Below are 12,994 nucleotides of genomic sequence, written 5' to 3'. Positions count from 1 at the left end.
TTACTTGTGTACAATGTTGTAATTCTGTCAACAATATTACTACACTGGTATGTGCTATAGCTGCTGAACTATGATGAAAATGAAGGACCATAGGAAGATGCAGCACATGCACACGAGTGCTGTTAGGTGCAGTCCGTAAGTCTAGCTTACACTCAAGACTAGTGGCTGCATAATTACATAGGCTATAAATTTTTCCACCATTTACTGATAGGAAGATAATGTATTTTATTCATTAGAGTTCACTTTACATTGATAAGGTCTTAGTAGTATGTTAATGATTTGACAGCCCCTGGAATGAAAGTAGCATAACTGAGAATGTGTCTGAAAACTTCCATGTTATTATATATGGTTATGTGTACTCATCAGAATGTTTATTACCTACAGAGGTTGAAATGGGAATATAATAAGAGTACAAACACACAGGCAAATAATGAGAGATGCTTCATGAGGCTGTCTGTAAATGATTCTGTTATATACATGAATGTTGCAATGCCATTAGGTAGGGAAACATAGGAAAACTTGCTTTGGATTGAAGCTTAGTGGTAGTGTTGTCAGTTAACCCTCAATATAAACATATGTAACAGTTTGTACATTAATAGGTGGATAGAGCCATTCTTCTTCAGTTATACTACTGGCAATAAATCACATGAAATAGTAACATTATTAGAATAACTGGGATTACCCATTTGAAGCAACCTAAAATGGGATGACTACACAAAACTAGTAATAGGAAAAGCACTGGGACCTTTATCTAGCATGATTAATAGAGACAAAAGTCCGTATATAAGAAGGCTAAAAGAACACACCCTCAAAATTTCAGACCGACATGCTCAAATCAGCTTTCTGGAGAATTCTTGAACATATTGTCAGTTCAAATATAATAAATTTCCTTGAGGCAGAAAAGCTTCTGTCCACAAATCAGCATGGTTTTAGAAACCATTGCTCACGTGAAACTCAGTTTGCCCGTTTGCCCCCTTCTCATATGATACCCTACGAACTACAGAAACCAGGATAGCATTGCTAAAGTTCTGAAAAGCATTTAACATGGTGCCCCACACCAATCTGTTAACAAAGGTATGAGCATATGGAATAGCTTGCCAGATATATGAGTGGCTCAAACACTCTGTAACTGATAAAACTCAATATACTGTGATCGACAGCAAGTTTTCATCAGAGACAAGAATATAATCAGGAGTGCCCATGGAAATCTGATAGGACTGCTGTTATATTAAAAACAAAGATTCTAAGACTTACCAAGCAGGAAAGCGCCAGTAGACAGGCACAATAAAAAAACACACAAACACACACACAAAATTTCTAGCTTTCGCAACCAACGATTGCTTCTTCAGGAAAGAGGGAAGGAGAGGGAAAGACGAAAGGATGTGGGTTTTAAGGGAGAGGGTAAGGAGTCATTTCAATCCCGGGAGCAGAAAGACTTACCTTAGGGGGAAAAAAGGATAGGTATATACTCTCGCGCACACACACACACATATCCATCCATACATATACAGGTGTCTGTATATGTATGGATGGATATGTGTGTGTGTTTGTGTGTGTATGTGTGTGTGTGTGTGTGTGTGTGTGTGTGTGTGTGTGTGTGTGTGTGTGCGCGAGATTAAAAACAAAGATCCCAAGACTTACCAAGCGGGAAAGCGCCGGTAGACAGGCACAATAAAATAACACATATACACACACACACACACAAAATTTCGAGCTTTCGCAACCGGCGGCTGCTTCGTCAGGAAAGAGGGAAGGAAAAGGAAAGATGAAAGGATGTGGGTTTTAAGGGAGAGGGTAAGGAGTCATTCCAATCCCGGGAGTGGAAAGACTTACCTTAGGGGGAAAAAAGGATAGGTATATACTCACGCACACACACACGCGCGCGCGCGCGCGCGCGCGCGCACACACACACACACACACACACACACACACACACACACACACACACACAGACACAAGCAGACATATTTAAAGGCAAAGAGTTTGGGCAGAGATGTCAGTCGAGGCGGAAGTGTGGAGGCAAAGATGATGTTGAATGATAGGTGAGGTATGAGTGGCGGCAACTTGAAATTAGCGGAGATTGAGGCCTGGTGGATAACGAGAAGAGAGGATATATTGAAGGGCAAGTTCCCATCTCCGGAGTTCAGATAGGTTGGTGTTGGTGGGAAGTATCCAGATAACCCGGACGGTGTAACACTGTGCCAAGATGTGCTGGCCGTGCACCAAGGCACGTTTAGCCACAGGGTGATCCCCATTACCAACAAACACTGTCTGCCTGTGTCCATTCATGCGAATGGACAGTTTGTTGCTGGTCGTTCCCACATAGAAAGCGTCACAGTGTAGGCAGGTCAGTTGGTAAATCACATGGGTGCTTTCACACGTGGCTCTGCCTTTGATCGTGTACACCTTCCGGGTTACAGGACTGGAGTAGGTGGTGGTGGGAGGGTGCATAGGACAGGTTTTACACCGGGGGCAGTTACAAGGGTAAGAGCCAGAGGGTAGGGAAGGTGGTTTGGGGATTTCATAGGGAATCTGGTAGACAGGGTGAGCAGCAATCTGTGGCTGTTTGCTGATGATGCTGTGGTGTATGGGAAGTTGTTGTTGAGTGATTGTAGGATTATAAAGGTGACTTAGACAAAAATTTTAGTTGGTGTGATAAATGGCAACTGGCTCTAAACGTAGAACATGTAAGTTAATGCAGATGAGTAGGGAAAAGAAATCCATAATTTTTTAGTACAGAATTAGTGTGTGTACTTGACACACTCATATGAATTAAATATTTAGGCATAACACTGCAAAGTGACATGAAATGTAACAAGCATGAAGGATTACAGTAGGAAAGGTGAATGGTTCACTTTGGTTTAGTGGGAGAATTTTAGGAAAGTGTGGTTCATTTGTACAGGATACTGTATATAGAACACTAGTGTGACCCATTCTTGAGCACTGCTTGAATGTCTGTGATCCCCACCAGGTAAGATTAAGAGGGGGTAGGACGTCAAATGGGCTGACTTCGAGAAGGAGAGGTACTACAGGACATTTTAATTTGCACTGTCTATACTTTTACAAATAAATTCATAAAACTTTGTCAGCATGGCCAGGAAGGAATCAGGATTCACACTCATAGCAGTGGAAGTTCAAAAACATGAAAAAAATAATATTTATTAAAGAGTGAAATTTCATGATATTTTTCACTTACTGTTGGCTGCATTTGTTGCTATAGGTACACTTTTCTTCATAAGTAGGAGAGATTCTTCGATAAATTTTGCACAGCTTACAAACCATACTTACATTTGTATGAAACTCTAGAATTAATTTAATCTATGGAAAAATGAATGGGCTGTTACTTTTTAAACTTTGTATTTAGAGAAAACTCGGTTTTTATAGTTAATTATCTCAATTTTTACCACAGTTTTTAACAGATTTGGGAAATTCTAGAGTATCATACACCTGAAAGTATGGTTTGTATGCTGTGCAAAATTCATCAAAGAATCTCTCTTACTTATGAAGAAAAGTGTACCTACAGCAACAAATGCAGCCAATACCAAATGAAAAAATGATGAAATTTCACATGTAAAACAAAATGTTTTGTTATGTTTTGAACTTCCTCTGCTATGCGTGTGAATCCTGAATCCTTTCTGGTCATGCTAACAAAGTTTTATGAATTTATTTTTAGAAGTATAGACAGTGTAAATTAAAATGTCCTGTGGTGCCTCTCCTGCTCCAAGTCGGCCCGTTTCACGTCCTACCCCCCTTACAAGGAAGTCATCAAAGCAGTTCAGAGGTGGGCTGTTAGCAGCTGATCTGATATTCTGTACTCTCTTATTTTGGTCATTAGGTGGCAGTGCAGAACTGTAATGAACATCTTTTAGAAGTGAAGCACATTGCATAAAACTGGGCACTAGTATCTACTGCTTTCTGGGTCTAGAGGATGAAGATAAAGAGCTGGGTTTCACATACTCACTGTTTTCAGAATCTGTGATGATTGTGATTTTTGGTCTATAAAAAATGTAACAATAATTTGTGTGCCCAAAAACTGAAATGACCTGCATTGTTTTCCAATGCTACACTCCCTCAGCAACCTACAGTACACTGCTGCTAGAAGAGCAGCCCGTTCTTTCATATATTGATATATGCACCAGTGGGCTGACCTTTGTTGACTTATTTCAATTGATTTTCTATCCCATGGTCACTTATCTTGATATCAGTCACTTTGACAGTTGTGTGATGGTTTAATGTAGGGTAACCATAGAGCCAAACCAGAAGCAAAAGCATTAGGAGTTCTTCCACTGATGCAATGATGGAACATAAATAACAACAAAGGCCACTTACATTCTGCTTTAGGATAGAGTGTTTCTATGAATGGTACTGTCATTTTCAGGAGTCCTTCATGTAAATATTTAGATTTGTGATCACATTAAAAAAATAAAATTTTCTGTTATGTTAGTGGGTTACTTTAAAGAACTTCTAAATTAATGAAACTGTATTGCATCTAAAGTATTTCATAGTGGTTAAAAGTGACAGCAGCATTGTTACTGCTCTCTTCACTACCAATAGATTTGCAGCAAGCATGTGGAAGCAACAGACGTGCTATGAATATCAGGAAGCACACTTCAAGTGCATGCATTGAAGAGCATTCATAAGGGTTATTGGAGTATATGGAACACTGATAAATGAATGTTGATAATTCTGGGATTTTAATGTGAAATATGTTTTGTTCATTTCATTTTCTAAAATTTTTGAAGGCCTGTCCAGATTTACAATGAAATCATTTTTAAGATGAATGCAAATCTTTTACATACATCCCTCAGATACGAACAATGGAAAATCCAGTATGGAACGTAACACACATGCACACAAATGACCCTAGTCTCTGGCAGCTGAAGTCAGATATTTTCCTTAGATACAGCTACAAAGTAGTCACAATAATTTTAAACATAACAAAAAACTTAAAAATATATATATTTCCCTTGTTCAAACTGTGAAATTGTACTCTGTGAATTCTTCAATATGCGATGATCGGCAGAATGGAATGGGGCACCAAATGCACCTGTTCTCTGGTTCTCATTGTCTAGCTCATGGATGATCTCCTACCCTTTCTACTCCCAGACACATGCATTTAACATCTGTTAAAGTGCATGGATAAAATACTCTTGATGCTGCTGACCAACAAGTACAAATGTTGAACAGTCTAGGAAGCTGATGTCAAATGAAGCATCGAATGCACATGTTCATTAAAAAATTAACAAGTTTTTATTCATAACTAACTACAGTTCACTGGTGTTAACTTCCAACAGTTACATGCCGTTTTCATTAATGCTCAAACATGCCATAAATTTTAACAAAAGTTGTTGAATGATGAAATGTGGATCAATATTTAGCAAATTGATCAGTTTGCTAAAACACAACAAAATCCCGATGATCTAAAGTTCACTCGACACTAGCACAAATGCCTCAGTGTCAGTTGCCACAAAATATTCAAAGCCCTGACTAGTTTAAACACAGTTAAATTCCAGTGGCACTGTTTCAGAATCAGTCAACTAAATGTGGTGAAAATAATTAGAGTCGAACCTGACCATATCAGAAATTAAGTCCTGTTGGCATTCCAAAACGCAGTTTGGAATGCTTGAAAATAAACTGAGTCCCACAGAACCGCTTCAGTGGCTAAGTTTGGCAGCACTCAAATGGAAACAGAGTCCCATAGTTATGATTTTGCAGCAAAATCCTGTTTCCTTACAAAACACAAGTCCCTAATGTTTTCCACACGAAAAATATTCCAAGTCCAGATCCGGCATGAAAAATTCTATATTCTGGTTGCACACACATGTTTTACTAAGTTTTACACTTCTGGAACTGCAAAAACTATCACCAAAGTAGTTGTATCAAGCAACACTGGTCTGGTGTCAGCAAAGGCATGCAGAACTCTCTTTAAATAGCCTTGATCCAAAATTCCCCAAGCTATGTCATGTAACTGCTTTTCAGTGCTCAAATTCTCATCAAAAAACATACATTACACAAATTTGTTGCTGCAATAGTTTGCCCAACATTAATGTTTCAATATTTTGCAATTACCTTTGCAGAGTGCAAAAATAGTTTTCATCCATTTGTGCCACTAAACAACATTACATACTTTATGAAGCATCACTTTCCTCACAGATTTGAAGCACTCTTTCTCATGTGCTGATCATAATTTACAAGTATATGAAGGTTAAACAAACATGGGTAGAACTGTGCAAAAATTATGAATAAACATAGACAACATATAATAATTACAAATATCACAAACTGATGATGTTGAACGATACCTGCTATCATACACTGCCTTGCTGTTTATGTATATATCTTGTATTACTTGTTTTAATTAATTATTATCAACAAATTAATAAAATTGGTGTTTTACCAGTGCAATATTTATTCTGCAAATTATACAAGTATGTCAGTTGTTGCATTTCAATGAGACCTTTAAAATGAGCAATTGCTCTATTCTGTACTTTGATTGGTTCAAAGGTTATAAATTATTCAGTAAATTGCACTTATTTCAGATTTATTTATTTAATTATTTTGATACAAAATCCATATAAATCATATCAGCATCTCAGCCTCTGTCATTTGTCATACTATACTTTTAATACTAATTTGCATTTGCATATAATCCCCACAAACATGGATAAAGCATTGTCTTAAAGCCATGTGGTGGAATGGGTTGAACCCACATGATGTCACATACCCATCAGCTGTTTGAAACTGACAGGTCTATGTGAAACGGTCTGCCACTGACCACTTGCTCGCCGGCATCTTCAATCCTCCTCTCGCTTGCTGCCTGGCTGAGCCAACCCCACCAGTCGCTATGCGTATGCCCTTTAGGTGTGTCTCATGATCAAACTTCTCTCTCCAAATGATAACAAATGAATGTCACGTCACAAATAGTATTAATAACACTTTGTCACCAGAAGAGTAAAGAGCAGTCTTTTCAACAAACCAAACTCCAAGTACAGTAAACATAATCTGTTAGTTTAATGTAAATTTTTATCCTCGCATACTGTGACCTTTGATCATAGGACTTCAAACATTGTGTTAGAAATTTAAAATTCTTGCTGTGATGAGTGTTGTAGTTATGCTGAAAACAGAGAGGTACAGATGAATGTCATTCTCCATGTAATAAAATACAAAACTCATATGTGTGCAGGGAAAGGAAGGATAGAATTTTAAAAAAGAAAATGTACCATCAGAAATCCTTTGCTTCTAATTATTTTCTTTTGCAATGCCATTGCACAACTGGAAATGAATTTTTCTCCTTTACACGCCTAGTAATACTAAACCCTGTGCCATACCTGGCCTCACCAGAAACTAACAGCTTCTTTAAGTGGTTGTGTTACTTAAGCCAGCATGTCTTTACCACTGAGAGGTGTTACGGCTCACAGAGACACACACATTCACAGAGACACCCAGAGACACAGGGGCACCACAGAGAACTCAGAGAGCAACTACAACTTCACTGAAATGAAAAATGCGGTAACAAATTACATCTCTATGAGCAAAATCTCAAGGTGACCGTACACACTTTTGCCTCCACATTTATCAAACACAACAGTTAACCAACCATTACGGTTGCCAGGTGGCATAGCACCAGCCTGACTTTAAGCAAAGTCAAATCTACAGTCTAAAAACTCACACAGTCCATCAATAACAGCACAAGAAGCGATGCCTTTAACTTTAACTTTATTCTTAGCTGTGATAACAGCAGTCTTCAACTCAACATTGCCTGTAGCCTTATACACACTCGCATGTGAGCAACGATGACAATGATCAATCATAGAGATGTAATTTGTTATCTTACTTTTCATTTTAGTGAAGTTGTAGGTGATAGTAGTTCTTATTTAGTTCCTGTGTGAACTTTGTTTATATGTACTCATGGCCGCAGGAAGGTAGATGATTATGAGGCTGTATATTTTTTATGTAAAGGGCGTGATTGCTGTGAAGATGTATCACCTGCATCTGGGTTACCTGTGACGCCCTTCTGTCTCTAGGTGTCTCTGCGAATGTGTGTGTCTCTGTGAGCTGTAACTCATATCAGAGTTAAAGACGTGTCTCGTTAAGTAATACAACCACTTAAAAAAGCTGTTAAGGTAGTGGGACTTAGTTTCTGGTAAGGCAGTATCACTCGAAATGCACAAGAAGCTTATGCAATAACAGATAACCAGCTCAAAGTAACAGTGTCTCTTTTTGGGACACCTGACAAAATACAAGTTACAAATGCTAAGCTACTCAGTTTATTTTCTAAGAAGTCTATGGGTACCTTCTAATTTAAATTTTTGCGTGGGTTTAGGCCTAAGAACTTTACATGGTTTGCTTCCAGGAGCTCCTGATCACTGCAAGATATTTTTATGTATCTTCATTCTACTGATTTTCTTTCAAATTGCAGCATCTGGGTTTTAAATACATTTAGTCCATTTTGGTGGAACTAGGCTCTATATTTTTCTAAAGTAACTTTTTGTTTGTTTGTTTATCATCCAAGAGTGTCTTGACACTAAATTTGGTGCCACTAATGGCCTTAACATAAGACCAGAATTTTTTTGAGGTTCTGTGATATGTTTTTCAACAACAGTCTGTTGTGGCTGCCACTGAACACTTCAAGCAATATCTTTTTGACAGTCAAATGCATTTCATTTAGCATCTCTCATTCTAGAGCTCTGTGCCTTGTTTTACACATATTGTGCAGTGGTTGCTGTTTTTATAGAAGTTTCTTTGCTGGGACCATTATACCATGGAGGGTTCCTCATGAACTGTTATACTAGATAAATATTTACCCAGTACTTGGTCAATTGTTCTCTAAACTGAGCTGCAGTTCTTCTACACACTCCTGCCCAGAATTAAGTACTTCAAGCTATCCTTGATATATGACACTACTGTCTCTTTAGCAAAAGCATAAAATGTATTTCTAGAGATTATATTTCTATTAGTCTCGATAATGAAAAAATTCTCTTAGGCAATTGAATTCAAAATATTGGTGATGTTTTTTATGGATGCATTCCATTTAGAATATCTCATTCAGAACCACTAGAAGGGAAATATAATTTATAGTTTTAGGTTTTAATGTTCCTTCTCTACTTCAAAAATAATGAATCTCACTATAATATTAATTTTAACTCATTGTTTCTTTCCAGACTGTATCCAGCTTGCTTGATGTTCCCAATCCCACTGGAAATGGTGATGGGAACTGTGTGATCAGTCTCCCAGTGCCTTCAAGCAACCAGACATCACAATCACAACCAGCATCTTTCACAACAATGACTCCTAAGGAGATATCTCAATGGATAGATAAACGAAGTCGAATCGTGTTTCCCATTGCATTTCTTATATTCAATCTATTTTATTGGTCTTTTGTATGGATTTTCTGAAAATCCATCAACACAGATTTTAAGCCTTGCTGACAGTTGCCACAAAAGTGAAGACATATTGAATTTGTTCATATACAGTAAAAAGATGCACACGGACTTGCCACTGCATCTGAAAGAACTGTGGTGTGTAAATATTTTAGTGCAAGTTGTGAATTTGCTTGCAGGTATCAGTGCCTAACTGACATTAAGGTTCCAAGTGACTATAGAAGCAACAAATAATAGTTGTACTTATATGTCTTAGAAAATCCAAAATATGATTGCGTATCAAGCTGGCCTGATGCAATAAAATGTGTGTGCTCTTGGTTTCATCAAGAAATCATGCTCAGTTAAGCAGACCAATGAAGATTTAATATTTAATTACATCTCAGAAGCATTATGTGAGTGTAAGTGCCAAAAAATCTCATTGTAAATACTTTGTGTCAGAAGACTGGTATTATTTATGTATGCCTATATTTAAATTTTGTTGAAGAAATTAACTAATAACATTTTAGTAAGTAAGGCTGTTTTATATGTAAAATATATTTGTATATAAATCTCTCATCATGACTCATTTAAGAATAACGAAATGAATGTTTAAAGAGTGTTTGTGGATATACTGCATAGTACAAATCATAAAGCAAAGGAACATAGTCACACAAGTGCTATGTAATTACAGTGTCTGTGACTGAATTCTGGCTAATGAGGAAGCTCAGAATGAAAGTTCTTTTTTATTTCAGTAGGACTATAATAAATCTGAAATTGTTTGGAGTGATTGGCCTGTGTGACAACAGCAATTTTTAAAAATATTTTCCTTCTGTACCTGTATGTAAGAAGACATATAGGTGAATGTGTAAAATGTTAAATAAAAGTACAAATACTTTTGGCTGAAATTGGTATGGTTTGTAATTCACAGCAATTTCTTAAAGTCATGGATCACATTGTAGTAAAATGATTATAATTAAAACATGCAGAAATCTGGTTCTTCAGGTATGTAACAGCTTCTGCATCACATTCCAAATCATAATAAAATGATTTAATGGAGCTTCCACCATTCTGTTAACATATTTAATGTATTAAGCACTTTTATGTTGTACTTTATCTTATTTGGAATGCATGTCAGAGTGTGACTATGCAACTGATTGACTGTAGTAAGTGAAACTTTTTAAGCTATGCACACAAATAAAACTTCAGGACTAAAAGAATCATGACTAATTTTTAAGTGAAGCTTGTTGAAATTCCTTGTTTCTTACCTTTATCAACTGACTGTAGCTTGCATCTGAATGCACCTGATTCACATGTTACTCACATTTCTCAGTAGTGATGAAAAACTGCACCAATTGGCCACATATGCCATTGTTGTCAGGCAACTAGACAATGATCACTGGGTCATTATTTATACTCTCCTACCAAGCTACCAGGCAGGTGCAAGCAGGTGACTAGTGACCAATCAACAACTTTCTCCTCTGAATGCAAAAATATTTTGTTGACACTGACCTACATAGGGAGAAACAATCACCATAACAAAATAAGGGAAATCAGAGCTCGTATGGAAAGATATAGTTGTTCGTTCTTTCCGCATGCTGTACAAGATTGGAATAATAGAGAATTGTGAAGGTGGTTTAATGAACCCTCTGCCAGGCACTTAAATGTGATTTATAGAGTACCCATGTAGATGTAGATAGATGCTGTGCTACTGGACCTTCCAGCATCTGATGGACATCTGCCATCATCAGCCCACAGCCCTTACACTGAATTCCATTGTTTGGGCCATCATGCCATCCAGTTTTCTCAATGCAGCCTTTGCCTTGCCACTGCTTGGTGTGCTAAGCAGAGTCACCTCGACCTGCCAGAATGCTATGCCGGCTTCAGCTGGCTGCTGGCACTACTTGACCCATTGTCAGATGCTGCCTCCCGGCAGTGTGTGTGAGACCTACACACTTCCACTGTTGTTACACTGATATGAATACACCATGTGTCCATGCAAGGTTGCACCCACCAGAGAAGGGCATGTACTTTTTTTCTGGGTCTACATTCGTAAATAAGTGGTTTATCATTCACACAGAAACTGAGATGTGTGTGTGGAGCTTTTTCTCTTCCTTCCCATTTCTACGTCATACTCCTCTATTTCTTTCTGTGAACCTTCCCTTTGGTTAGGTATCTGAAAGCCATTATATAGATAGATTAGTGTCTCAACAGGCACTGCATTCTGCAGCATTGTCTTATGGTGAGACTTTATTGGCTTTTCATCATGTATTGCCTGACTCAAAATAGTGTAGTATGCTACTGAGATAAAGCACAGATGTGAGATGGGTCATTGTGCATGTCATCACCATATATCTCCTGGTCCCTCCAAGCTCAGTCAGCAAGATATCAAAGAATCTACGCAAGAAAACTGTTGAAACCAGGGTAGGGGATTATGGGAAAAGGTAAAGTGTGTCATAATGGGAGTATGTATCAAGATTCAAGAGAAAAGTGTAATGACAAGAAGGTGCTAAGTGTGTAACACAAGTTGAAGTAAGGTAACACAGGTTGAAGCTGGAAGAGCACCTGTGGCTCATAAAAAAATGTTAGTGATATCACAAAACTTATGGAGCATGATACAGGGATGAGAAGTGATGTAAGATTTGGGTGATACTTTTCCAACCATTGTAATTAGTGTTGTGACTAGTGACTATCACAGATTCTTCTTGTAAATAGTTTATATTCAAGTCCATCTGGCTGAGATCTTGTCCTTGTACTTAGACTAGCAGATTTTTAAACACAATAACAGGTAACTGGTTAACAAGACAATGTATAACATGGGGAATATGATGAATTTATTGATAGCAAGGGATATGTTGATGAAGCTAGGTTTAGATTTAAAGAAAATATTTAATAGATATGAGCGAGAACATAATTCAGTACTTTCTTACTTCTACATCTAGTCTCCGAAAGTCACATTGTGGTCTGTGGAGGAGCATACTTCATGTACCACTGTTGCTTCTCCCCTTTCCTGTTCCAGTCACAAGTGGTTTGTGGGAAGAGTGACAGGTGGTAAGCATCCATGGAGCTCAAATTTCTCTAATTTAATCTTCATATAGTCTATTCACAAAATATAGTAGGAGGAAGCAATATTTTTATTGACTCATCTAGGAATGAGCACTCTCAGAAATTTAATTGTAAACTGCACCATGATGGAGAACACCTCTCTTGCAGCATCTCCAACTGGAGTTGGTTGATAATTTCCATTATGCTTTTGTACTTACTAAATGAGCCTATAATGAAACATGCTGCTCTTATTTGGATCTTCGCTACTTCCTCTATTAATCCTATCTGGTTCGGATCCCATACCAACAAGCAGTGTCTAAGTACTGATCAAAGGAGCATTTGTAAACTACCCCCTTTGTTGATTGGCTACATTTCCTAAGGATTCTTCCAATGAATATATCTGGCACCTGTCTTTTCCTGTGATTATTTTTATGTCGTAGTTTGATTTTAAATCACTCCATGAGCATATTTCTAGATATTTTATGGAAGTATCTGCTTCCCGATATCGTTTTGTAAAATACACAATAATAGATGTTTATATAATAAAGATGATGTGACTTACCAAACGAAAGCGCTTGCAGGTCGATAGACAC

At 37.5% G+C, this 12,994-nt stretch overlaps 1 protein-coding gene across 1 annotated transcript in view; it reads left to right on the top strand.

The window, feature by feature from the left end:
* LOC126324491 (pH-sensitive chloride channel 2-like) overlaps nucleotides 1-10,576 on the top strand; it is a 255,393-nt gene extending 244,817 nt beyond the window's left edge. Inside the window, exon 10 of the mRNA XM_049994987.1 lies at nucleotides 9,162-10,576. Coding sequence (XP_049850944.1) covers nucleotides 9,162-9,395 — 234 coding nt within the window. The 3' untranslated portion in view covers nucleotides 9,396-10,576. The remainder of the gene's footprint in view (nucleotides 1-9,161) is intronic.
* The last annotated feature ends 2,418 nt before the right edge of the window (nucleotides 10,577-12,994 follow it).

The sequence above is a fragment of the Schistocerca gregaria genome, chromosome 2 (genome assembly GCF_023897955.1).
Source record: "Schistocerca gregaria isolate iqSchGreg1 chromosome 2, iqSchGreg1.2, whole genome shotgun sequence".
Taxonomy (NCBI): domain Eukaryota; kingdom Metazoa; phylum Arthropoda; class Insecta; order Orthoptera; family Acrididae; genus Schistocerca; species Schistocerca gregaria.
Note: the sequence above shows the minus strand (reverse complement) of the source record. Positions and strands in the feature narration are given on the sequence as shown.